Consider the following 27,894-nt stretch of genomic DNA (forward strand, 5'->3'; position numbering starts at 1 on the left):
CCAGTTCAACTGAAGCCCACATAAGTAACCAAACAGGAAGTGGCCCCCCCAAAGCAGATTAACCAAGCAGAGCCATCCTTGAGAAAGTAACCAAGTAGGCAGTGACCCCGCAATGAGGATTAACCAAGCAGAGTCACCCCTACAACTATTAGGAAGTGATCACCCAATACGGATTAACCAAGCATGATCACTCCTAAGCATACATGGCCATAAGGATTACCCAACGCGATTTAACCAAGCGTGATCCATATATAGTATGGTCGCCTAATGCAGATTAACCAAGCAGGACCACTAATGACCCCCCAATGCGGATTAACCAAGCAGGGTCAAAATAATCAGGTAGGTAGTGATCACCCAATGGGGATATACCAAGCATGATCACTCCTAGAATGCGTATGGTCCCCCAATGCAGATATACCAAGCAGGACCATCAATGTACAACTACTACATGGTGTAGTAAACTCAACACCTCAACTTATCCACATCTCAACCCCTATGAGTTACAACGTAGTCACCTACACCATCAACTTCTCGAGGTCACCACTAATATGTCACCCAAGCATATAAGTGCTACAACATACTTCTAATAGGATTCTAGGATCACATTGTCATAAAAATAATTATACACATGAATCACATTACTAAAAAGATAATTTAACTCACATATGTCACAACCATCATCAGTACCAAGCCAAATCATGTTTAATAATCATAGGCCTTTGGCTAAATATATATAAATCATATTTCAATAGAAATCACATTTATAAAACCAATTCATCTTCACAAAGGATACTAACATAGGAAATTAAGGTAATAACCATATCACATATATTCAAGTCACTCTCTAACCAATGTAGGCCCATTAGACTTCACTTAGTCCCCCGCAGTACTAATTTTAGTAATTAGGACATTTCAAGACATGTTGACCAAAAGACAACTCTCGATCAAAGGTAGGGTCCACAATTCAATCCGAACGATGCACACATTGGATTTTGGATCCGTAACTTTCCAAAGTCCACATTATGCTCAAATTGTAACATAATAAAATCTCAACACGATCTGACGGTCGGATCTCCGCCAATTTCAAAATTCAAGTAACGGTCGACATTTAATTTTACCAACTTAGAAATCCAATTAGGGAAGCTCCGTACTTCAAATTATCGATCCATAAGTTTCTATGATCCAAAAATATTATGTTCTATCACGCATTAAGGTTTGGTGACAATCCAACGGTCGGATCGTCGAATCATATTTTGACTTAACCACGTATCGTAATGAAATTAGGTTCAAACAATCAAACCATATCATAAGGATATCAATTATGAAATCAGGGCATCTAATTGAACTTAAAAGGAAATCGTCGGCCCATTGGCCAGGCCTCCACCGCACTCGCCGCCGCCGATGGCGGTCGGCCGTCCCGACTTGCCGGAAAATTCAATTATTTTTAAAAATTACCAAAAATTACAGAAATGAATATCTCAAAGAGTATAGAAAACTTTATACATGTGGCCAAGTCTAATTTAGCCGGGAAACACCTCAATTTCACTCAAACCCGCCGAAACCCTAGAAAATGGTGTGCTTTGATTCGGCTTCCAATCGAACTCCGACACCTCCAACACTGCTTGGGCTTTGTTCTTGGGGTTGAGGGAAGTCTTTTGGAGGTGGTCATGGATGGTGAAACTTGCCGGAGCCACCGGGAAAATGGATAAAGCCGCCGGAACACCCATGGGTTTGTGGCTTCGAACTGGAAAAAAGGGAAAGAAATTGGGGAATCTAACACTACCAGGCTGTAGGGCTCATCAAGAGCTTTCTATGGACACCAAGATCACCCAAAACGGAGATCGGATGAAGGAGATATGAGCGGATCAAGAATGGAGTTTCGCGGGTCAAAAATGACCCAACTCGGGTCTCTCTCCTCTCCCCTCCTTGCTCTCTCCTGATTGGGCTGCTTCTCACCTTTCTAAAATCTGATTGGTTCCTTCCCCCTTTTATTAAACTCCCTTAACCTTTAACCCACAATTAAATAATTCTCACAATTTATAGTTCACAACTTCAAACGTCCGTAATTATACCGTTATAACTCGGACTTGCAAACGGCTTTCACCTATGCACTCGTGGCTTCGAGACCTATTCGAAAACGTTACTTGTGATCTCAAAAGGTCAACGAATTTTAAATAATTATTTTTCAAACTTCACTCTTCGTAACTAGTTTAATTAAAATCTAAATTCAAACAATTTAAAATAAATTCTCAAGAAATAATATAAAATCTTAATAGTACAAATACGTAGATTATAACAGTGAAATCCGGGAATGGGATTTCACATTGCGTGTCATGGTTCGCCTCGTTCTATGTGAGCTAAGTCAATCTCGTTTTGCATGTGCCGAGCCTGCTTAACACCCATGATTTTTGACAAAAATGCAAACTTTTTATTTTGGCAAGATATTTTTCTTGAGCATTAAGTTAAACATTTGAAGGAATTTGGAAGCAGTTTATGGTTTATTGAGCAACAAATGTATATTTAGCATAATATTTAACCCGGAAACTAAATAAATAAGTGAAAAATATAGTAGTGAGACCCATAACATTGTCCAATGGGGTTCTACATTCAAGAATCTCAACGGAAAGTCTTACCTTAATTTTGAAAACTTTTTAGTGAGGCAAAGGCAAAAATAAATAGATTGAACGGTGATTTATGTACGAATTTACAAAACCGACTGATAATCGTGACTGTGTATAATTAACTTTGTGTTGCTTAATTGTTTTGTTGAATCGGTTTTGTATTAGTAATTATTATGCATGCCTACTTATCTTACAGACCAAGGCAGCTAGATTTGTATTAGGGAAATATCATCGCGAGACGAAGAAATCGGGGCCAATTCTACTTCACTTGATTAAGATTTAACTACCAGCATCATCAATGAAGAGAAATATGTCAGTGACAATGGAGAAATGAATCTTTTTGGGATCTAAAATGCCATGGAGAAATAAAGGCATTGCCTACAATTGTAGTATGTTGCACCATTAATTTTCTACATTATCAAGTTTATAAGGTCTATTGTATATAGAGTTTGATGAGCTTTTATAGAGTTGAATACATGGATTTTGACGGAATTTACTTGATTTCCATAGAATTCACGTGAATTTAGATCGAATTCTACATCGATTTTAATGGGGTTTGTGAGACTTTTATCATGGACTTTTAATAGAGATAAGTGGATTGTCATGAACTTTTTAATGGCCAATTTATTAATAGAGTTTTCGCTTTTTGAAATTTGCACATTATATGAATTAATTGTGATTATGACCATGACACGTGGTCGTATGAGGTGGTGGAAGAGTCATGTGGTGATTTTTGACAATATGGTGGTAGTAAATATGATGTCTTGGTGGCCACGATAATAATAGGGGTCTAAATAGTGGCAGCGGCATGGTGTGGGGTGTGGTGGAGGAGTAGGGATGGGGTGGTGATGACAATGGTAGAGGTGGCGGTCATGATGAAGGTGGTGTCGATGGTGGTCATGGTGGTCATGGTGGTGGTGACAACGACACTAAAAAGGTGGTCGTAGGAGGTTGTGGTATGATGGTGATGATCGTGACAAGATGGTGGAAATGGGACCGTGGTGGCACTCTTTGTAAGGTGATAGTAATTGACGTGGCATGGGGGTGGAGGTGGCTGTGGGGATGTTGCTCATGACGATGACGGTGGTGAAGGCGATGATGACAATAGTGGCTGTGGGACTAGTCATGGTAAGAAGGCAGTAGCGACATGGCAGCTGAAGGATATTTATTGCATTATGATGAATGGTGGAATATTTATACAAAAATGAATAAATAAAATCCATAAAAATCTTAGGGGTAGATGTTGGATTTGATTTGACAATAAGCATACTATATAAAAGCACTCAATGTCATCCAACTCCATGACTTTTAAAATCCTTTAAAATCAATGAAATTTTGGATACATCTAAATTTTTGTAGACTCGTAAAAAGTCATAATTGAATACTATAATATTTTCCTAGACTTTTTAGAAGTCAAAAAAAGTCTTTATTCAATAAGACGTATGTATGGAATACACCTAGATTTCATAACCAATCAAAGTCAATCAAACTTCATATATAATACACCCCCTAAATCAAAGGTAATAATTATTCTAATTTGAGATATTACGTAATTGGTTTACTCAAATCTAATGGTTACTACATACAGTGCATTGCCTTCCATTGACGTGATACTGCCTTGGTTGAAGCTTTGGATGCAAGGCTGGGGATCCGTTTGTGTTTGGATAAGTATTTTGATCACATTATCCTGGAAAGTGGTCCTCTTCAGTGACATGATCACTCTCATCTCAGCCCCTTGATAGATGACATTAAATATGGTTTGAGATTATTGTTGGAGTTTTGAGCTCCTTTTAAGTCCCACATCATCAGGAAACTCAAGGGAACTTAAGATCCTTATACTACCTTAGTATTCTTTATTAGTAATTAGGTGTTAGACCATTTGAAATGGGGATGGAGGCTTGGCCACTAATTATGTGGAATTAGGCTTGATGATTATACCATAATATTAATATTAATTAATATTAATTTATCAAGACAAGGGCGTCCTTGGGGCACTTTGGGGCCTAAGAATTAAAATTAATCTAATCAATTAGTTTTAATTTGGAATTAAGTTTTTAATTAAAAAACGTTTTGATTAATTTCCAAAGAGTTGTATAGCTTCAGATACATCCAAAAGGTATTTGAAAAGAGCATATATAACTAGAGTCCTCAGTTCCATCAGAAATCATTTTTTCTTCTTCCTTCTTTTCCGTACAAACATTCAAGAGAGTAAACACACAAAGCAATTCGCTAGAATTCTATAATCCAGTGCGCGTTGTAGAATTGGGTAATTGTATCCTGGTCGAGTAAACGTTGTAGAACCACAAGCACAAGAGTGGGACGGAAATACTGTTTGAAGGACATAGTTTTTGCGCTAGCATTTTTAGTTAATAAAGTATTAGAATCTCAAGTTCTGTTATTTCTGTTATTTTTATTTATTTCTAAATTATTTTCCAACATAAGATCCTTCTCCAACTCCCGTATCATTCACACTCGACAGACATCCAATGTCGTAGCGCATAGATTGACCAAGTTAACTTTATTTTTTTTTAGCATAAATTCTTTTAGTTTGACAATGCTCCGATGTTATCCATGATGCATTAATTGACGTCTGTACCGTTTCGTTTAAAAAATAAAATAAAATCTTATGAATATTATGTGACAATTGGGATTGGCATATTTGGTGAAATCAAATCGGATGATCCAACTTAATCGGTTGTATAAAGAAAAGGTGCTAAATGACATTTTCAGATTGTCAATTATAACAGCTTTCAAAATAGAAACAAACTGGGTTGAATTGAGATTGTGATTATGCACCCAATCTGAAGATATTCTCTTATATGGTTTAGGGTTTTAACAATGGAGGTTATATATTGTAAATTTTGAATCAATTATAGCTCTTATTGTAACATCTTTACAATTTCTAAATCTGGAGATGATAGTTGATTAAAGGAATATGTACTCCTTTTTGCATCTAATTTCAAATCTTCCTCCCTACAACATTGTCTTCTTTTAATGATGTTTTCAGTGACAGAGCAAAAAAATACATATTTCTCAATTGGCGTGAGCTCCACTTTAGACTCAAATCTTATATTAGAACTCAAATTTAAATTTTAATACGACTCAAAAATCATATATGAATGTTAAGTTCTGAAGCATTATATTCAAATATAATCAAAGTCCAAAATTTTTCAGTGCATTGGGATAGCATGAACTGAGGTCATGTAATCCAAGAAATGAACCAAATCATCTTGCTTGCTCTGTACGGTCGCTACAGCAATGCCAAGTCTCATCATGAGTAGGTGTTGATGCAATGGGACCAACCCTAATGGTCAAAGAAGTTGACAGATGACAGAATAGCCGGTCGGGGGAACATTGCATTTACCGTCCGGCCCAAAACTGATATGTTTCCTCTCTTTTTGACTCACAAAGTTGGCTCATCAGTTTGAACAATGCAGGGAAAGGTCTGCATCTTGGGCTGCAAATCTGAAATCCCATACTTCACCAATGTGACCACCACACCTAAAATATTTTATCCCACACTCAATCCTCCCTCTCCAATAATAATTCTTCCTCACACACACTCTTGTACACTAACAATTAAGTTGTGCATGACAATCGAACAAGTGAGTAACTGTTAGTCGTTGATAAGTACGAGTCTCATGTGTATCTATGGCTAACAATCACCCAAGTGCAACGACGCATACTAAAAACTTTGCTCTTAGGAGCAAATATGTAGCCCCAAATCCACACAACTGTTTCTCTTCCTTCCCAACCCAATAATCCATACTTACGTCACTTTGTCCTTTCTCGTCATACCTCAACTCTCTCTGAGAACTTTTTTCAAACAGCTTACACCATAACAAGCTTCTATAAAATTTTGGAACATACGGGTAGCAAAATTAACGAGTAGGGGTAGTAATCTTCACACATCCATAAGTGAATCCATCACAACCTAGTTGTGCCACAGGCGTGGGCTAGTGTACTTTACATTCCTCTCAATAATGTGACTGAATCTAACCATGTGACAACATGTCGTGCAAAATTAACTTTACTATACGCATGGTAACATATTCCTGAACACCACATTATTCAAATCCACAGCCCGCCAGTTCTCTCTCCCCACTTTGTCTCTAAACGCTTTTGCAGTTTTGCTACTACAAACAAATTTGAATCTCTCTTTTTCTTTTATCACTGCATTTTTCATCCTTCTTTTTTCACTTTTTTTCCAACTTGAAAGTTGAAACTCCACCAGACCAAAATCCCACTCAATCACTAATTTGTTCCAAATTCAATCATGAAGTTACTAATTTCTTCCCCTTCTTTTTCGTCATGCTCATCATCATCCACTACCACTGCTTTTGACGAAACAATGTGCAGTTCGAAAAGCGCCACCGCCGGCTGCATTGCCGGAATTTTGCGCAGAATTCTATGCTATGGTAGCTTCCCCACATACCCTTCTGACCACATCACAGAAGAAAAAGAAAATTCTGTGGAACCTAGTTCCAAGGATCAAGATTTCAATTCCAATGAGAAAACAGGGGAGAAAACAGAGATCTCTGCCCCTCCAAGCATTGTGGCAAGGCTGATGGGATTGGATTCAATTCCAGATGACAACTTGGTCAGCAGCCAATCAACCCAAAATTCAGTTTCACGCAGCAAATCGATGAATTCTGCAGACCGGTTCGATGGATGTGACTCAATGCAGCATCGCCGGGTAAAGTCGAGTCGGTCATTTAGAGAGATGCCTACGTTTCTTGAGCTAGATAATGAGGAATTCTTTGTTCTCAGCTTTGAGAGTGAGAGGAAAAGCAAGGAAACAGAAACAAAAGGGAGCAAATGTGAAAAGGAACAGAGCGAAAAAACCGAAAACAGAAGAAAAAGAAAGGCAGAGAAGAAGAAGAAGCAACTTGAAGGAGGACAAAGCAGAAGGACTTTGAAAGATTTGAATGGAAGAGAGATGCTGAGAAGCAGAAGCATTTCAGATAGAAGCACTTCTGATAAAGATTCAAAAAGTACTTCAATTGCTACAAAGATGGTAGGGAAGAAGACTATATGTGATGTGCTTACAAATGTAGAATCTGAGTTCAGCTCAGAAGATTTAAGCCCAGTTTCGATTCTCGATTGTGGTCAATTTCTTGTTGATCCGGAAGTCCTTTCTTCAGGTTTGTCTCCTCAATTTTGTAGACCAATTTTCAACTTGAATTGCACTATTTGTTTCGGTCATTTGCAAATTATTTAAGTACGGTTTTAACTTTGAATCAAAAATAGAATTGGAGGGCCGCTAAACAAATCAATAAAGGGGTTTCTTTAAACTTAATATTATATATAGGGATTAGTGTTTGTTTAGTGTTTTCGCGGTTATGTTTTTTTTTTAAATTCGGTGGTTAAACTACCTAGAATTACTCAAAAATTAGATTCGATTTCAAATTGGTACTTGAACTTTGATCCATCTACAAACTAGTATCAAAACTCACGAAAACCCTACCCTTAACTACATCCCTTAGTGAAACCCTACTCGTAAATATTAAACCACCTAGCAGACGTGGGCGTAACAGTTTTGGCCAAAGGGAATGTGCTCCTCTTATGTCATCAACTTCGAATCCTCTTCGCGTAGTTTAAATTAGTTCAAAGTAAAACATAGTTATGTATATTAAAATCAATATTTTTCCTGTGACAGAAGAAGAATCAAGTTTAGCCAATTCATGCAAAGAAAATGGTCCAAATGGTGATGCAAGAAGAACAAAGACAAGAGAAAGCAAATGTCTTGGATCAAAGAAGAAAGAATTCCAGAGAGCAAAGCACATTGGGATGTGGAGTGAGATTTGTAGGCTGACTGAAGCTGAATTGGTCGGTTCAAATTGGATCATAAAAAACAAAGGCATGAGGAATTTTGAAGGTATTTCTGCAGGCATTGATGCAGATTTCGAGTCACAGATTCTTGGTCAATTATTAGACGAGCTTGTAGATCAATTTGCTGATTTTCCCATGGAAATTCAGAACGTGTAAGATTTACGACCTTTGTAAATTTTGGCATCAAAATAAATCAAATCAACCAACAAAATATTGTATTTACTAGAAGCATAGTTTTTCTTCATTCGAGCCATAGTTAATCTGTCTTAATTAAATTTAAATTAGGAAGAGTTAGATTTGAACTTCGATGCATAGGGATAGACACATTATGTCAGCGCACGAAGAATGTTTCAAACACAAGAGAATGTATCAATTAGTCATGTGATGAGTGTTGTATAAGTCATCGACATATCCTAATTGCATGGCAGATTCTTTCTCGAGCTTCAATTATAACGATGCTTAATTAATTCTTATCCTCTCTACTTAAAGTAGGAACATCTTCCCTTGGACTATTACGACTTAGCCACCAGGGTTCCAAGAGAGGCAGTTCCTAGTCAAGTAATTGAAGCAACAAATTTTCGTTTAAAATGCATGGTCAAGTTTCAAGAGAAATAACCTTGAATTGGTAAACGAGTAAATAAATATTCATGGAGATCTCCATCAAGATAGAAACTCCGGCACGACTGCCTGACTAAGATAACTTTTAAAACGATTAAGACCAGTATGAGGTCGAGTAAGACCAAAATTCAGAGTCTTGTAGTTTTGTGTGACGGAATGTTGGACGGTCAAGCATCAATACATGCAAAAAATGAGTATAGCAGGATGAGAATGCTTCGCTGGATGTGTGGGCACACGAATAAGGACATAATTAAAAATGAGGATATCCGAAGTAAAGTAGGAGTAGCCATAATTGAAGATAAGATGAGAGAAAATCGTTCAAGGTGATTTGGACATGTGAAACAAAGACATACAAATGCTCTGATTAGAAAATACGATCATGAATATGGAGTACTTGGAGCTAACGGAAGATTTAGCGCCAAATTAAGTACAATGACATTATAAGATTTATACAGCTGCACTTTGTTGTTATTCTACGGAGGAAAAAATGCTTTCATGTTTTGAAAATTAAAAGGTGGGTGAATCCCCCCATATCACCCTTTATTAAAGGAGGTTTTTAATTAGTTTACTAGTAATAAAGTAGGTAGTTCAACCTCAATCCAAAAGGGTACATGTGTTGTGATATTACTGTTTGAAGATGAGTGGGTAGAAACTTAAAAATATCAAATTCCCCGGATTTAAAGTATAGTGTTGATACTTGTGGGCCAAGGCATCTCTGGGTGTTGGGACTGAAGCCACTAATCCTCTCTTTATCTAGTGCTCATGCCACTAGCAATTACCCGACTCCTAAAAAGCAGATTGAAAGGTGGAAAAAGTAGAGAGATTAGGTCTGCCTTTGTGCTCTGCAAAATATCACCTATTGGGAAGATTGGGAAGAGATTCACCTTTGGAAGGCCGAAAGCAATATGCAGATATCATAAAAAGATAGATTAACGGAAGTGATTTTCACGCAATTTTGCCATTTTTACGCTCCTGTGTAGTTTTTGACCTGTTAGATTGAATGAATCAAAAGAGAATCAACGGATATAAACGAATACGAGTGTGCAAAAGAAGGTGTGGAAATCATTTTTTCAGAAAGTAAAAAGTCTTAAAGCTGGATACTTCTGATTGCACAAGATTGGGAGGTGGGGTGGGGGGAATTCTATTTCCAAGTTCAAACGGAAAGGAAAGGTTTTCCCGTGTCATCATGTGTGTACATATGCATGTCACGCCACACATCTCATCTCTCTTTCATCATGTAATCACAAGATGACACATCTCTTTCATCATGTAATCATAGGATGAGAAATAGAGACGCACGAGTATAACTGTATAAACACTCGAAGACACCCAAGATTCTCAATATCTTTCGGTTGACAAGTAAATGCAGACAGAAAATTCAGCATGATAACATAAAATTGGCCAGATGGTTAATGAATATTATCGATTTATGAATAATTCACCAGTGCAAGAGCTGGTGATACATATAAGGTATACAAACGACCAAAAACATCTTAATTAACTTGATAATTAATGATCTCGTTGGGGAAAGGCTATCTCATGTTCTTCAGCATCTTTCAGCTTGAGTTTCACAAGGAGATTACAGTGAAGACGAACTAATTAAAAGGAAACACTATGTACAGAACTTGCATTCTGCACTGACTTATCTTTCTTCTCCGTCGGGTTATTTCCTCTCTTCTCCGGTTCCTTCAACCTAATTACGATGAATACGATAAAAATTTAAAAAATGGCGAATGAAAATAACATAGTTAAACGTCCGATGAAAGGAGCACTCCGGGGATTCATCAATTTAAGCCACCATCTGCTCCTGCTCAAAGTACAGCTGCTCCACCCAAGCGGGGAGCATTTCTGGACCTCCGTTGTTAGGGTTATGCTGCTGCTGCTGCTGCTGCTGCTGATCCTCGAAACCAAATTGCCCACGTTGTTGCAAGGGTTGAGGTCCATCCTTGACAAGAGATTGAACCCATGATACATCAGGTTCATCAACATGTGTTGGCATCGTGGATGAAGCAGTTGGGAAACTGCTTCCGTTGCTTCGGATTCCAAAAGAAGCAGATTTCCTCAGCTTGTTCAGCTCTTCCCCCTGCATACCCCAGTCCAATTTGCCACCAGGTGAGCCCCAATCTGAAAGGTTAGAGGGCTTTAATGTTCCAAAATCAGCAGAAGAAGAAACTCCAGTGTTACGGTTGCCGGCACTACGCTCAATGAAACTCTGACTCCTGTTTGCAAATGCAGCTGACCTTGAACTAAAAACAGCAGCTGCACTAGATGCATCAACTCCAAACATTGAAGAAGCCCTTCCAGGAGAGGATGAGAGGCTGGCAGAGTAACTGGGACGGGCCTGCAGGTTCATGTTTTGGCGCATCCCAGTCGGAGAATGTAACTGGGATGCTGTTGAATCACGCGAAAGGCCATTAAATTGAGGCAAAATTGCAGGATCAACAGATCCAAAAATGTCGTCAAGGTTAGTAGGGTTCACTCCTCCCAGGCTATTCAATTCCCCTGTTCGATTCCCAGAGGCAGAAAAAGGTGACGCAGGAGATAAGCCATTGTTCCAGTTAGATGGGGAACCAGATATCTCATCTATCAAGCGTTGCTGCCTTCGGCGATCCTTCTCCAGGCTAAGCATTTCAATGTCAAAATCCATATCTCTAGCACTTAGAGTAGATTTCAACCTGCTACCTGGGAGCTGCAAGGTAGGGGGTGCAAAGTTTGGATTGTTTTGCCACATGAAACCACTCCTAGGAGAAGAAGGTCCAGTGGGAGTCATGGGTGGAGTTGAAGTAGGAGGAATCATCATGGATGGAGAATTGAGGGAAAGTGGGGTAATTGACCCCATATCCAGAGAAGCACCACTGGCTGAGAATGACCTCGGAGAAGGCACAGCAGAACCTGTCGAAGCATACAAGGGACGAAGCTCTTCTGGCTTGTGAGCAAAGAAACATACCCTTCTTGTGCATCCGGTCTCATCCTTACAAAGACGAGTGCGGTACTGGGCAGGGTGAAGCCAACATTCAAAAATACCATGTGCATATTCACAATCATCTCCCTGCCTGCAGGTCCCCTTTCTGAACTCCGGGCAAGGAACACAGCTGTAATGATATTTCCTTGGATCACGCCGCCTCGCATTTTCTCCAGGGTGGACAAATGGGCACTCTGTCCAGTCGTGTGAGTAAGCCCTAGAGCAAGGCTTAACCTTGAAAGTATACATTCTAAACTCATCTGTGCTATAAATCCCATTCTTGATATCTGGAAGAGAGAGATCAACAGGATACTCTTTCCTCTCTGTTCCATCTTTTGAAGCACGAGGAGTTGTAATCTCTTTCTGTTCTTGACCTTCTGTCTCATTAATCATTTGCTCCGAGAAGTCAAAAGGTTCATCAATACTGGGAACACCCTTGAGCATGCCCTCCAAAGCTTTCTTCCTCAAATTGAAGCTCGAACCATATGCAGATGTGATCAAGTCACCAGCTTGGTTTCCATTAGCATCAAGAGCACTCGAATCAGCAGAAGCAGCAAGCAAGAGCTTGACAACCTCCGCCGAAGCAGCAGAGCCACCAGCAACAGCACAATGAAGAGCAGTGGCTCTATCTGAACCGCAGGCTCTATTAACATTAACAATACACAATTGAAGAATATAATTCAACACGTTCTTGCTACCAAACATAGCAGCGATCATGAGGGGTGTCCTCTCCTCAAACCCCAACTTCTTCGATCCAATCAGCCTCCCGTACCAATAGCTCGCCTCATCAACATCATGACCCTCTTCTTCGACAGCCCTTTTGAGCCCTTCAAGATCATCGCAGGCTGCTAGTTCAAGCAAAATCGAAAAGCTATACAGCATCCCTTCTTGTTTCTCATGCTCCATGACCATATCCGTGGAGGAAGGTTTCGTCTTGGAACCACTGCACATGGATCTCAAAACAGTCTCTTCCTATAACAGGAACACATCAATTCAAACACCCTCTGTCAGCAAGATCACAAGCATGGGCACTTTATGGAGGAAAAAGATACACGAACAAAGAGCGAAATTCTATCATCCAAAGCCATAAAAGCAAAATTCATAAAGATCGATTCGTAAAAGGTGTGCTAGGGATTTGATCAAAACATAAAAATTCGAACTTTGGTGTCATCATTTAACCGTATTGTCAACACACAAATGTTACCCAATTTCAAGCAAAAACTGAAACAGAAATCTGTTAACACAGCCCCTCATAACAAAAATACCACCACTTGTTTTGGTTGCCAGGAAAATGGGAAAAGAAAATTCACATACAGCTCTCTCTCTCTCTCTCTCTCTCTCTCTCTCTCTCTCTCTCTCTCTCTCTCTCTCTCTCTACCCCCTTCTAGTAAACCAATCCACAACTCAACTCTTACACAAATTCTTCTACTCCTTCCAAACTTCTAATCCCCAATAAATAACAAAACCCATCAAAGTAAAAGAGAAAACTAAATTTCAATTAAACTCAATTCTTCTACTTCTTTCTTCCAACTTTTTTTAATCCCCAACAAATAACAAACAAACCCATCAAAGAAAAAGAACCAAACTTTCTTTCAAAATTCCCATTTTCTCAAGAACCAAACAGAAAAATCAACAAAAACTTCCAGAAAACAAAAACCCAAATGGGATTACACCCCAAATAATCGAATTAAACAATGAAAACACATAAAAATTAAAGAGCACGGGCATACCTTACTGCAGCAGAGAAATGATATACAAAGGAGAAAGAACTCTCAGAGTTGCTCAGAAAAAAACCCAACTCCTCCCACCTCCTCTTTTAACTCTACAAAAAAACCAAACTATTAGCAAAGACAGAGACTCTTCGTTCCTTCCTTCTGAGTTTTTATGGTTTTTTATTTCTCCAGTCAAAAAAGAAGGAGCCTACTAAATATGCAAGCGCTCCTTCTCTCTATCTCTCTCTCGCTCTCTCCCTTCTTTCATCCAGAAAATTAAAAAAAAAAACAAATTAAAAGAGAAGCTAATAAATTCGTTTTATTTTTAAATTCCGGTGGGTCCCGCTGTTTTTTAAATATCTAAGAGCTCACGAGTAGCGGATGGCCGCGTGTCTACGATCCTGTGAAACCGACCACACCAGAGCGATGTGTGCAGATTCCGGGACAGTCACCGCTCTACGCGTATTTGTCTTTACAAATGACGTGGCGATACCTCCACCGTCCGTTATCCGAGAAGGAAAAGAACCAATTCGCTTCTAGATCATGATAGTTTTACCCGCTGTCACTGAAATATAAACGACTGAGATATCTTATTGGTTGGATCTCTTCCACCAAATCCAATCAATCAACTAATTCGGATCCTTGAAATTTGATCCAACGGCTAAAATTATTATAATTTTTTAAGGACACTCTGTTTGTAGCCGTTGAATCAAATTTCAAAAGCCTAAATTAATTGATTGGTGGGCTTTGATATGAGAGAACAGGAGAGGATCTCTTCCCTGTTGGGAGTGCAGTTTTTCAACTGTAAGGTCGATGATTTGTCTGTTAGCGTGGGTTGTGGAGACGGTCGGTGAGGTTATCGGTTCGGGGTGGTAGTCGTCGTTCAGTGCGGCACTTTGGAATTCTTGGAGCCATCGACGAATGAGAGAGGCTCGATGCTTTTTCTAGAACCCTCGCTTTCGTTTCGCCTGCAACATAATAAATATTTGAATTCTATTTTATTAAATTAATGACGTAATAAATGGAGCAAAAAAGTCTTTTTCTTCGATTTTTTTTTTCTGGTAGATAAATTTGTCAAAAAAAAAAGTCTACCATCGTGGGGCTCTCTCATTTAAGTTGTCTCCTTTTTCTGGATTATTTTTTTCAAAAATTAAATTGAATGATTTGCAAATTGCCTTATTTTCCTCAATTATCTCAGCCTAATCATCGCCATCATCTTTAAACCATGTACTAATCTTCTTCTTAATCTACTCTTGCTTCATTACATATGCAAGATTTTGCCTCTTAAGAGACGAGGTAAAAAGTATCATTTCTTGCTACATTTGAAAAACCGAGACCGTACATGCATTTTTGTTATTGCTTTTTTGGACGAGTGCATTTGTTGTGGCAGCCCAATCATTTCTGTTTCTTCTTTTTGAAAAAAAAAATTGTAATAAATATTGAAATACACATGGTGAGTTCAAAATAAAATTATAGGCAAGTTGTAATTGTCATGATTTAGTAAGTGCTCCAATTGTGACACCCACTGAATTTAATCTATATGTAATTATTTTAGTTGCCAAGAATATATATGTCATTACAAAATCCAATCAATGATTTGATTCCTTACACGTGTTCGGATGTGAAAATTATTCTAGAGAGCTGCTAGATCCACCCAGTTGTGTTATTTTCCCACCCACTATTATTCCTAAAATAACTCTTAATATATATATATATATAATTAAAGATAAAAAATCACAGAGCTATGCTTCAATGATATGATGTCCACAAATCAAGATGATCCGCATAAAATTATCTTTTATCTCTTCGACGGAAACATAATCATCTACTTCTTCCATAGAAACATCATCTTCTAAGTTTATTCTTTTTGTTTTATCTGAATGAAAGGAGATAGGAATGATGAGTTAGGGTTTAAGGGAGACAAATTGTCTAAACATAGCGCGAGAGTTATCACGCCCAAACTTTTCTTTTTTATTTTTTATAAAACAAAAATGTAATGCAAAATGGGGTAACTAAGGTCCTTATTAGTCATTTTACAATTTGGCAAATTTGTAATTAAAAAATTCATAAAAAGACGGGTGGAAAGATAAGACATTGGGGTGGGAATAACAGCTCTCTTATTCTAAAATGACAGAATTTTATTTTTGTAAATTTGTGAATTTGTTTGTCTAATTAACATAAAATAGCAATGAAATTTGAATGCAGAATTTAATGTGTGTATAGAAACATTAATATATAAATGAGGGATAGTAGTTAAAAAATATGCTAGTAGTGGTGACAGCGACGGTGATAAGTGGTACCAACTAAAAGTCCTGGAAGTTCCAAATTTGTGCATCATATGCTACCAAGTTAAAAATAACATTGTCCACAATAAGAGCATCCACATGATGATTGAGCAATACACATGAAGGTTTTGGAAGCAAACTAGGCCACAATTAACATAGAAGCTCAAGATCCATCCATTTTCGGACCAAGTATGCACATAGAAACAAATGACACTAATACATGTACGTTATAATCACAACAGACTTGTATTGGTAGCACATAGAAACAAATAACACTAATACATGTACGTTACAATCACAACAGACTTGCATTGGTAGCACACAAAATTCACTGTCATACAACGAAACCACATCAAGTCATCACCACTCAGCAATACCATAATACTCATTTAAGGGAACCACAACCCACTAAAGGGATACAATCAACCTATAATTCTCAAAACTTTTGTCACTCCATCCCCGCAGGGGCAGAAAAAATTTATTGTTGTCTTGGATGTGCTACTGGAGGCTCCTGAGAAGTTGGAATAGGAGAGCACTCATCTTGAAATAGACTTACTACTTAAATATTTTCAACAGTTATCCACTCCATACTTGGTTATATAGCATTTAATGTGAGCACATTAACTAGTACACCAGAGTTATAGGAACCATTTAATATTTTTTTAAAGCCAGGAATATTAAGTTGAGTTGAAAGACAAAGAACAAAGTGACAATTGATGACTAAGTGGACAAGCCCCATCTTATGGCTTAGTATTGGTTTGGTATTGTGGTGTTTTTATAAAAAAAATAAGTATACAAAAAAATTGAGCTCAAAAAGGTATTTGGTAAACACTTAAAAACAGTTTATTTTCACAATTTTGGATGAAAAAAGCTGAAAATGTGAAGCAGCAAAAATGAGTTTATTCTCACAGTACAACAGAAGTAGTTTTTTTTCAAAGCATAACAATACAAAACCAGCTCTTAGTACTTTTCTTCAAAGCAAACTTTCCAACTTGAACCCAAAGACAATCGGACGGTCATCCTCCAATCCATGAACAATGGACAAATCAACGGCTCAAAGTGTGTCCCAAAAATCAAAAGCCAAATTTGACTGTGCAAGTGAGAAAGCGACATCAAAGATTACGTGCAATACAAGATAAGCGGCAGGTCTGTGTCATTTTGTGTCGTTTACTTCGGTGGAAAACGACATCTTATGTGTGTGTGATCACTCTAGTTCAATCCTATCAGCATCAAAGTTTTTAGATTGTAATTAGATGTTGATACCTGGGACTCTGTATGCTTGTTTTTGGTCTCCTCTTGTTTGTTTCTTTGTTTGTTTGTTTGTTTTTTTTATTTACTACTATTATTCGTTTTTTGAAACAGCATCGAAAAGTATTTCAACATTCTTTGTGAAAAAGCGACTAAAAGAAGTAGAATTTCATTTCACACGGTTCCGATACTCAAAGTTAATTACTTGTGTGAACATGGTCGAATTACCTATCTTTAGATGATAAAAAAAAAATTATGAAGAAAATCAGCTAAAGGGAAAGGGTAATTTCAAAAGAAAACTTATGAAAATGGTTTGAAAACTTTGAATTTTAATAACAATGACAAAATAAAGGATAAAGTAAATAATACCATGATTGATTTTTTTAATATAAAAAATATGAGTTTTTATTAAAATAAATAATACCGAGAATTTTTCGTTAAAATTCTCTAATTTCAATTGTCCTTCTTTTTCAGAAAGTGGAATGCATTCACTTTCTTCCAAAATCTCAATTGTTGTTTTTTCTTTTTCATGAAGTGTGAAGGGAAAGTTGGATGACAAACAATGCACATGTTACTAGAGGGACAGGTGTCACTGCTGTATATGGACTTTTTTTGTTTTGGGAAAAATTTATAAAATATGGGAAGAAATGAGATGGAATGAAGGCTCTAGAGCTTGTTTGAAATAATTTTTAAAATAGCTGAATCGTTTATAGAGAAAATATTTTTTTTGTTTTATAAGCAATTCAAGAGTTATTTTTTTTAAATTCACTTATATTCTTATTAAAATTTTATATTAAAAATATTTTTATCAAAAGTACTTTATTTATTTTAAAAATAATTTCAAACGAGTCTTTAAATTTTATTATATACACTACCTTTTTTTTATTATTATTATATACTTTAATGTTTACATAATTACTTTGAGTTCGGATCCGGACCCAAGGTTTTGTTCCCCAGTACAGAGGAGGACAGAGAGTTGTTCAGAGATCCAACCCAAAACATTGACTAATGAGGTCCAACCACTTAAACTATGGGCTGCAAGACGATGGTATTGGGGTACTCCTAGCCCACTGTGGTTTAATTTACCTACCTAAGACCTTGGCCGGAAACAGAGAGTGGTATCAATACATTCACTTATACAGGAGTCACACTTTTATAATGGGCCGAGAAATTTGAGCATGATACGAATTTATTGAACTCATGGGTTCAATATATCAAACTCAAAGTGTAGTACAATATATTGAACTCACACTAATGTAGCAGTGTTGTTATAGAAATTAAGCTCAAGATACCTGATTCCTATATACAGGTATCACACTCACCTCATCACTATGAAGGGCATAACATTACGTGAATGTTTTGAGATACCAACACTTTAACGTCTCAGTTTCATATATACGTTATTCCATGGAGTAAATAAGCATATATGCTAAACTGACAATACAACACAATGCAAATTACAAAACAAACTGCCGTAGATCAACAGAAACATTTACATTCTTACAAACAAGTCACTAATACAGCACAAAATGGATTTACCAATAAATTATAGGGCTGACTAGAAAAACAGAGGCTTTTCTAATGCCAAATGCTATATGCTAAAAGCTACAGTATACGTACATGTACTTACAAAAAGCACGGTTTAGCAAAAAATTAGTCCAGACTAATTCTAGCAGGAAGGCAAACGCCGGGAGCTTGCTCGTCGACGGAAAGAGTTCCAGCAGCAGCCAGTTTCATTACTGGATGAGCAGTGAGACAGAACTTCTGGCGTGCTTCGACAAAGCTTCGGCTGAGAACTTGTTCCACCCACTCCTCTACGGCTTTCTTCTTGTCCGATAACCAGCCAGCTGCGAGCATCTGAACCATGACTCCGAAATCAATCTCCAGCTGAACCTCATATCTGAATATTTTCTTAAATTCGTGATTGATTTCCTTCACTATTTTCTCAGCAAGTGCATCGAAATCAAATGGCTTCAAAACCACTTTTCCGTCCACTTGATTGAGGAAACCTTCCAACCAAGCTTCCGAGTTTTCGGAGATGGAGTCACCGTCACAATCTTCAGAATCTATGTTCTCGTCTGTCTCCGCTACTGGCAAATTCAAATCAAGAAAGTTCCTTAATTGCTTGTTGGACCGTTTCTGTAGTTCAGAGGATTGCTCTATGGAGGCATTGGTGTCAATCAGCTTTCTTTTATTTACAGAAGAATACGGGTTCGAGGTTCCATCTCTTGGTGCAATCCTCACACTCATGCCCTTGCTTTGGTTGGCATCTCCAAAATTCCGAATTTGCATTTGACATTTCTTGGCGGTAAGTATGATCTCCTCAGAAAATTTATGGGGTTCGATCTCTACAGAGTGGCTTTTGCTGCTCTTTTTTATAGTGGAGGTTGTCACGAAGATTATGTCGTTAATGCTGATTTCTCTCCCATGCGAGTCTGGAAACTTGCCAGTCCTAATGGCCTGGGACAAGCTACTCTGGGCAATAAAGTCCGCCTTATCGACATTTTCAAGGAAGACCACTGAAGGAGGTCTCCTGCTTAACTCTCCTGCAACGTAATCAACAACTGTCTTACCCCTAAACTTCAAATTGTAATCATCTGCGCATTCGGATTGAAAAACTGAGTTTGATTGGTAACCCCTGTCTTGGGAATCCAGATCCACAGAAATTAAGCTTTCTCTGGAGCCAAAAAGTATCTCAGCAAGTGCTAAAGCAAGTTTCTTCTTTCCGACTTTGTCAGGTCCAATCAAAGTCAGCCATATATCTCCTCTAACTTTTGAACCCTGATTCCTTCCACCACCAGATTTGCAACGTGCCACAGCTTGACTGATACTGCAAATGGCTTCATTTTGCCAGCCAACCTTTTCTGTGAGAACTCTCGTAAGTGATTTGATATCGCTTGGATCAATCTGCCCTCCAAGATCAGAAGCAGAGCAGGAAGAGGACTGAGCTATTTGGCGTGAACTATTTTCACTCAATACATCAAATTCAGCAGAAATGGAACCAGAGAGGTGGTGGGAACTCCCTTTAATATCTTGTAATTGAGGACTTAATGGCCCTTGGCTGGTTGCTGCATATAATGTTCCCAATCCCAAATCTGTTGCCACAGAAGTGACCAACGCAGATGATGTGTAGTCGGTGGGCAGATTGTGGATGGGGTAAGTAGTTAGGCAGGGACTTCCCAGTTCAACTCGCTGACCCTTCGAATCTTTTACCAATAGCTCGGACTGGAGACTGGTATTCTCACCATCAGAAACTACTTGCACAGGCAAGTTCTGTTTTGATAGATAACTCTTTTGCATAACCATTGGCTGGCAGTGAAATTGAATAGCACATCCACTTTCATTTGGAGATGAGTCTTCACCACTGTTTTCTTTTCTATCCCAAACAGCTAGGGAGCCCTCGGCAGATGCAACTTGACGCCCTGCTTGATAAATGTCCACTTTAGGGAATGGTTGAGCATGAAGATTTTGTCGGCAGAAATCATCCCATTTTTTCTGCAGTGCTGATACTGTAACATTCATTGTTGTTTTATCATCTTTGGTCTGCATGAATAATGAAACACACTTACACATATGCTCGAGCAAATACAGGTAATAGATTAAAATCCAACCAATTACAAGAAACATGCTCGTTAAACTCCATGTGTTTGTGCGTGAAGGCATGCTTATGTGTGCACAGAAGTTATTCCAACTTGATCCATAAAATTAACTCGAAGGGGTTACATACCTTTGCTAGATCATCTCCCTTGCCAGTGCCAAGTTTGTGTATTTGTAACCAAGAAGGCAAGCTATCTGACCGCTGATCAGTTACCGAAACAGTTGATCCTACTTTCAGAACAGAAGCAATTTCTTGCTCATACTTCTCTGTGCACCCATGACAACGTCCAAACGATTGATATGTGCTGCTCAATGGATTTTTGAAGTTGGATGGTGCAGAAAAGAATCCGCCAAATGGAACGAAGGACCCCATCAAACTGTAAGTATATCATGAGCACGGAACTGTGAGATCCAACGAGCACAGAACAGTCAGACACTTAAGTGTATTACTTGGAACATACACTCAATACATTCACGCAACTTATACCACTGCTATCGACTTAAACATTATAACGTGTACGTTGGGACGTGAATGCATATATGGATCAAACACTCTCACTCTGAAATCAGTTCTATTAAAAAAGAAAATTATAAAGCCTAAATCAGAGTAATGAAATCAAACAACACTCGTCTTTTCGAAACAAAACATCATATTTTTCGTGTATCAAACTCAAAACCACAACCAAATTATGACTTCAAGCAACTTCAGACACACATCAAGCATCAATCCACAGGAGCATATTGAGCATTTGCACTAAATACAAAAAACAGAGTTAGATAACCACCTGGATTTCGAGTAACCTCCTTCCATTGAAGCTTTAGAAGAAGTAATGGGAAGAAGATGAAGATCCCAATCCTTCTCAATCGTCGAAAACCAAAGCGAAAGCTTTGTAAACACTTCGTGGCTCGCAGCCGCGCCAATCAACCGTAATTTCCCACCATGAATCTCCAACAAGCTCTTCAACTGCAGCACCACAAAGCTCAGAGCTTCCTCCGCCACCATACCCTCACCCACTAAACCCTTCAAATCCCCAATATTTACAATAACACCACTTCCAGCTCCAGAGCAACGCGCAGCCATTCGACCCACCTCCTCAAACTTGCAACCCATCTCCTCCTCGCTTCCGCCATTGACGACGAACTCAGAAACCTCCTTCTCGATGGATACCATGCTAAAGTTATCGATTTCAGCTGGAAAAATCCCCGCTTTACCCTTCTGCACGGCCTCGGTGAAGCTCTTCATAGCGTCGCCGGCGCAAACGCCGATTAGCAACGGATTTTTCCCGCTCTTTCTAACCAACACGTCGGCTATTCTTCTGGAGTTCTCGTCTCTGTCTTCGAACCCGGAAAAAGGGAAGCTGAATCCGGGTCGGGCAGGGTCCGAGTCCGTTAAGTTGCACAGGAAAATGGGCGGGCACCGGGTCCGACGAAACCGGGTGGATTGCGTGACCGGCGGGTGAATAATCGCGAACTTTATATCACAGCTCCGAAACCCGGCTTCTCCGAAGACCCGACTCACAATCGGGTCGTCCAAAATAGATAAAACAAAGTGTTTCAGCTCAACCTTCAAAAGCGATGCCGCTTGCTGCTGGCTGTGAATCTGGTGCAAGTGAAAGCTCTCCGGATGCCGCCTCTGGTTCGCCTGAGACCGCTTAATCGCCGCCATGAGCGAGTTCGAGACCGGAGGCTCGTCCTGTGCCTTGGACGACGGCAACCTGTCCAAGGAAACTCCGACGGAGAGCTCGAGAGCCCGGAACTGTAGGCGTGGGGAGTACGCGCTGCTCCTGGCGCGGGCGCAGGCGTCGCGGAGGGCCGAGGACGGCAAGGAAAGCAAGGCCGAGACGGCATGTAACGACGTCGTCTGGGCGTGGCTCCGCCTGCGCGCTACAACAACGGCGTCGTCCAAAGCACGTGCCGCCTCGTCCGTCAAGCATTGCCTCGCTGCGCTCACCGGCGTCGGCATCGCCGGCTAGCGTGTATAATAATATATATGCACAGATGGATATACACGAAGACACAAAAATCCCGCCTTTCTTAAAAGGAAATAAAATATGGAAATATATTTGAGAAAGCTTCGATTAAATTATGCAATCTGCGAGGAGTATAAAATGGAGAGAGAGAAAGAGATTTTGGTTCTGTTGGTGTTGTGTACCGGTTGCTAAATGCCGCGGGTGTAGCAACTGTTTTAGGGCGTGGGGTGGGGGGAGGTGATGGGACCTTGGATTAGGCATTAGTACAAACTGCAACCCGAGCATGGGGATCAGAGCCTGCTAAACAACTCATTTCCATTCCTTCTTTAAAATTTGATTTAACAATTCAAATTATTATAACTTTAGAGAGATCTCTTTGTTTGAAGTTATTGAATCAAATTTCAAGAATCATGATGAGTTGCTCAACAGACTCCGGTCCCCGCGCTCGGGAGGGGATCCGGTTCCTACAAACTGAGCATCAGCATAAATCCGCTTCTTTCTTCTCCTTCCCTTTGGCTTTTAATTGTTTTGGAAAAGTTTGGCCGTGACTTCCACAATGCATAAGTGAGATTCGACATGCAAATTCAGTTATGTAAATTCAGTTGTCCGATGCATCAGAATATGTGACATCTTCATGATTTGTTCGAAAATTTTGTAGTGTATTAGTGTAACTCGACGGTTAGATTTGTAACACTGAATTTTGATATTTTTAATTTAAACTTTCAAATATCAGCACATTACATGCACCGATGAGTTGTGAAAAAACGATGACTCGTAACTTTCTTTCTATTTGATGAGCTGTAAAAAAACAATAACTCGTAACTTTCTTTCTATTTGCGTCCTTGTCTTTCATGTGGTTTTGAGGCCATCAAAGTTTTTTTTAGTACATCGATATTTTTATATTAAGAGGAAGAGAGTTAGGCTAAACCACATAATAGGCAGTCTAATTTGGTATCGAATTCGCTTTCGCCTAAATTCGAACATAAGATCTCCTCACTTCCAAATGAAGAGGAACACCATCAGACCTTAGTACTAAGTGGCAAGGCCCTTAAAGTTTTTAAAAGTGTTATTTATTGAAATATATCAAACTATGAGTTTTTTTGTTTTAGAAACAAAGACTGTGGCGGTCCACCTTTTCGTGAATTTGAAATACTCACAGAAGCATTTCAGCTTTTCCTGACAATTATAGTGTGTTTCAGCCACCGTTTGACCACTATTGTGTGTTCCACCAGCGTAAAAAATCGAACCTAAAATGTACCGTGTAAAATATAAACCTGAAATTCAGCTTCAATCACTAATCTCTCTATGGTAGTTAAACTATGAATTTATTATACTAAACTCAACCATTGAAATCGCTCTTACACAAACATTTAAATTTTATAAATTAAAATCAAACTCAAATTTTCGGCCTCCTGTGAAAGACGGCATAAGTGATGATTGTGAGAGGAATCAAGCACAAGATTTTTGAATGCAATGTTCTTAACTACTTTTAACCCCTAATGCTTGGGAGAAGATTGATATTTGATCCTGATGCCGTGTCCACCAGAGAAACAATACAAATGCCAGCAGGATCCTCTCCGGATTCTTTTGATGATATCTTATAAATTTGTGAATCGTGTTTATTCATTGTATATTATGCGATCAATTTTATTATGTACTATTGGTATTTAATTTTAAATAAAAATATTTAAAATAATTTTTAATCGCACGATATACAATGAACGAAGACTATTCACGAATTTCCGAAAATCTCACAAATAGGATCCGGATTCATACAAATGGACCAACATGATGACATTAGCCGTCAACGTCAAGGCTTTGAGCCCTTCAGAATTAGCCTTATTAATTTCTAAAATTGGTGATGTCCAAGTGAATAATTGATAGAGGCATTGGAGGACTAAGGTAAAATATACACATCACACGTGCCATGTGTCTTTTACTTATTCCATGGCTTTTTCTCACAACTAATTTGGGATTGTTGTGTCTTTTTATTAAACTGAATATGCTATGCTGTGAAAATAAATAATTGTAAAAAAATAAGCAAATATTTTGTAAACTATATTGCTAAAAATGCTTTTAGCAAAAAAAAAAAAAGAGATTAGGACTATCAATATGAAAGTTTAATTTATTAGTATTATTCACATGCCTCCAATGAATTTTTTTTTAGAAGCGCGTATAGAGCTGGTTCTGATTTATGATGTTTTGAATCCATAATTTTGAAATAATACAAATTTAACAAACACAATTAAGACACCAATTTTTTTAAGAAGTTGCTTTTAAAAAAAATTAAGCAACTCAAACCAGATGTAATAGCATTAGCATTTAGTTGGGTGGTTTACTTTTTAAATGACAAGCATCTATTGAGCAAGTAATGTCATTACTAATAAACTTTTTAGGCTTATCGTAGTCCACCACTAATATCATCAATATTATCCAACTTAATAACTTGTTATTAGGTGTTTGGTTTCATTACAAAATGTCTCTGTATTATGTTGTATATTATTTTGTTATATTTGTGACATGGAATTTATTCTCCAACAATTAGCCTGGATTGTTTCCTCAAACTTTCTTACCTCATGCTTTTCTCTATAAGTGACATAACCGAAATTGTTGCGAAGATAAACTTCAACTCAATCTAGACTTCCTTGTCACAGCAGAACGTCGTAATAAAATTCTAACAATATTGTGACAGCAGTGATTCACACTCTCGTATAAAGAGAAATCCAAATTGCTTACCTTTTTCGATAAACTTAAACTTTTAAATTAGTTAAACCGTGATTATCTGCTAATTGACACATTAGCCAATCATATTAGCAAGTTTACATGGCCACAAAACACAAGTATAATATGTAAAATGGATATAAAGTTTAGTTAAATCGTGATTATCTGTTAATTGACACATCAGCCAATCAGATTAGCAAGTTTACATGGCCACAAAACACAAGTGTAATATGTAAAATGGATATAAAGTTTTTGAGAGGGAAAGCAACTTGAACTTATATTATACTATTTATAAAGATATGATCAAAGTTATATCAACAAAAGCATATGAGGGAGTGACCCAACACCAACCAAGAGCCATCCTCAAGGCAGCCCCCACCTGAACACTCGGTAGAAAAAGCCCTTGGGGGACCTAATGGAAATTTTAGTCATATGTTGGACCTGATATGCCTATCACGGGCGAGGCAGGCCTTTTCTGAATTATTTCACGACTCAGTTTCAGTGTCATTAGCCTCTTTTTAGGGTAAAATATCATTAGACTGCATGATTAGATCAACTCTTAATGTTCTTGTATGAAACGATGCAAAGGGTTAAAGGGTTATTTTTAGTAGTCTAGACCATGGTGTAATTCAACTACCTAGTAGTTCGACTTTTTATCAAGTAGATTGGCAAGTTCAAAAAAATAAAATAAAATTTCCTCAATTCAATATTAACCATTTATTTTCGGTCTACATAGTCATTTAAAAGTTAAGTGAGGTCAAAATATAAGTAACCTTATGCCCTTGTGACAGTCGTTCTCTATGAATAGAGAGGTTCTATGACAAAATCCACCACAATTCAACTAGTGCATACAGCTTCTTCAAAAATTCAATATCCGGATAGACATTACTTGGGGATGGTTTGGGAGTGAGGTGCTTAAAAAAAAAGCACCCATGAAAAAAAACTGTGAGGGTTTTAGGGGTTTGGTAAACTGAAAAAAAATGGCTTATTTTGGAAGCTGCTGTGAGAATAAGCTGAAATCAAAGGAAAAAGCTGAAGCTGCTATTTGCAACTTTGGAAAACTAGCTTTTTTTCAAAGCACACGGAGCTACAGTGCTCCTTTAATAAAAAGACACACTATCAGACTGTTTTTTTTTTCAAAATCACTTTTACAAAAAAGTTTACCAAACACTCTGCTGATTTATTTCATAGCCGCTTATTCTCACAGTACAACCGCTTATTCTCACAACAGCCTTTTTTTAAAGCACAACAATACCAAACCAGCCTTTGGTCCTTAGAAAGCCTCGTAAGTTAGTAATATTGGATTCTACAAGGGCTATCGGATAGTGGTGCCACAAGAATAGCAATTTCTTGCAAATAAATTGCCTACAAATGATGTAGTTGGATGTTTTCATCTAAATATTTTTATAGGAAAACTAATGAAAAAAACTTAAAAATTTTGAGTTTTTATCAAAATGACAAAAATATATTATAAATGAATAGTATCATGAATGACTTTTTAGAGTAAAAATATCTTTAACGTTAAAAGTGAAGAGTACGAAAAATGCTTTGTTAAGACTTTTTATTTTTATTTTTATTTTTTTTTCAATCTCAAAGTTTCAAAAGAAAGAGGTGAAGATGGGCAAAAGGTGTTTGATTTGACTTCTTGTTTTTGTTCTTTGTAGTTGTCCTTTCCTTTTCCCTTTCCTTTTCCTCTTCCCTTGTTTGCTTGCGCTGCCTTTACACACTTCTACTTCTCTCATTCCAAAAGAAAATTAATAAAAAATCTTAGTTTGAAGATCTGCAACTCTAACTTAGATTCCCAAATCTATGCAAGAAAACTACGTACCTTTGAAAAACTAGAGATGTGAGGAGAGGAGACTTCACTTGTAAGCAAATCCCACTTTGACTTTCTTAGAGTTGATGAAAATATGGTTTGTATAGTATAGCCATCGATTTGAGCAAGATCTTTAAATTTTAAGACGCGTTTTTATTAAAAGTACATCAATATTTTGTATAAAAAAAATATATGTTAGAATGTATGTTAAGTACTTTTTGTAACCTTAAAGCACTTGTAACTTTTTCTGCTAAATATTATTAGAACCGCTTGCATTGATTTGAAACTGTGTTTAATTCTTTTAAAAACTCTTTGAAACAGACTTCAATTAGGGGGGAAGTGGTTGATCCTATTCTCCATTCATGAATTTCCAAATTCATGAATTTTCATTTCCAAGTAAGCAAGCATGCCTAATTCTTATAGCATGTTTACTACCATCAAATGTGAGCATGAAAATAATTAACATCATTCTGATTTATTATTATTTTTTTTAATTTTTTGAGTAGTAGAGG

The 27,894-nt window shown here is 37.8% G+C and overlaps 3 protein-coding genes across 3 annotated transcripts; 1 reads left to right on the plus strand and 2 right to left on the minus strand.

Annotated features, from left to right (window-relative positions):
* The first annotated feature begins 6,646 nt into the window (after positions 1–6,646).
* On the plus strand, positions 6,647–8,896 carry LOC126616549 (uncharacterized). The gene is made up of 2 exons (XM_050284625.1): positions 6,647–7,765; positions 8,281–8,896. Exons 1-2 carry the CDS (start codon positions 6,898–6,900, stop codon positions 8,607–8,609), a joined length of 1,197 nt encoding a protein of 398 aa, XP_050140582.1. The 5' UTR covers positions 6,647–6,897; the 3' UTR covers positions 8,610–8,896.
* Positions 8,897–10,480: 1,584 nt separating this feature from the next.
* LOC126616543 (zinc finger CCCH domain-containing protein 66-like) lies at positions 10,481–14,016 on the minus strand. The gene is made up of 2 exons (XM_050284607.1): positions 13,764–14,016; positions 10,481–13,005 (listed from the first exon to the last, which is right to left on the minus strand). Exon 2 carries the CDS (start codon positions 12,982–12,984, stop codon positions 10,861–10,863), a length of 2,124 nt encoding a protein of 707 aa, XP_050140564.1. The 5' UTR covers positions 12,985–13,005; positions 13,764–14,016; the 3' UTR covers positions 10,481–10,860.
* A 4,719-nt stretch (positions 14,017–18,735) lies between these two features.
* LOC126616541 (protein SMAX1-LIKE 6-like) lies at positions 18,736–23,300 on the minus strand. The gene is made up of 3 exons (XM_050284605.1): positions 21,661–23,300; positions 21,006–21,252; positions 18,736–20,821 (listed from the first exon to the last, which is right to left on the minus strand). Exons 1-3 carry the CDS (start codon positions 22,836–22,838, stop codon positions 18,932–18,934), a joined length of 3,315 nt encoding a protein of 1,104 aa, XP_050140562.1. The 5' UTR covers positions 22,839–23,300; the 3' UTR covers positions 18,736–18,931.
* Between the last annotated feature and the right edge of the window lie 4,594 nt (positions 23,301–27,894).

This window comes from Malus sylvestris, chromosome 3 (assembly GCF_916048215.2).
Source record: "Malus sylvestris chromosome 3, drMalSylv7.2, whole genome shotgun sequence".
Lineage (NCBI taxonomy): Eukaryota > Viridiplantae > Streptophyta > Magnoliopsida > Rosales > Rosaceae > Malus > Malus sylvestris.

Bases quoted from the DNA above. Each gene is read 5' to 3' on its own strand.
- LOC126616549 (XM_050284625.1), top strand. From the start codon at position 6,898: ATGAAGTTACTAATTTCTTCCCCTTCTTTTTCGTCATGCTCATCATCA. The intron at 7,766-8,280 runs GTTTGTCTCCTC...TTCCTGTGACAG, and splicing joins TCCGGAAGTCCTTTCTTCAG to AAGAAGAATCAAGTTTAGCC.
- LOC126616543 (XM_050284607.1), bottom strand. From the start codon at position 12,984: ATGTGCAGTGGTTCCAAGACGAAACCTTCCTCCACGGATATGGTCATG.
- LOC126616541 (XM_050284605.1), bottom strand. From the start codon at position 22,838: ATGCCGACGCCGGTGAGCGCAGCGAGGCAATGCTTGACGGACGAGGCG. The intron at 21,253-21,660 runs GTGGTTATCTAA...ATATACTTACAG, and splicing joins GGAGGTTACTCGAAATCCAG to TTTGATGGGGTCCTTCGTTC. The intron at 20,822-21,005 runs GTATGTAACCCC...TTATTCATGCAG, and splicing joins AGGGAGATGATCTAGCAAAG to ACCAAAGATGATAAAACAAC.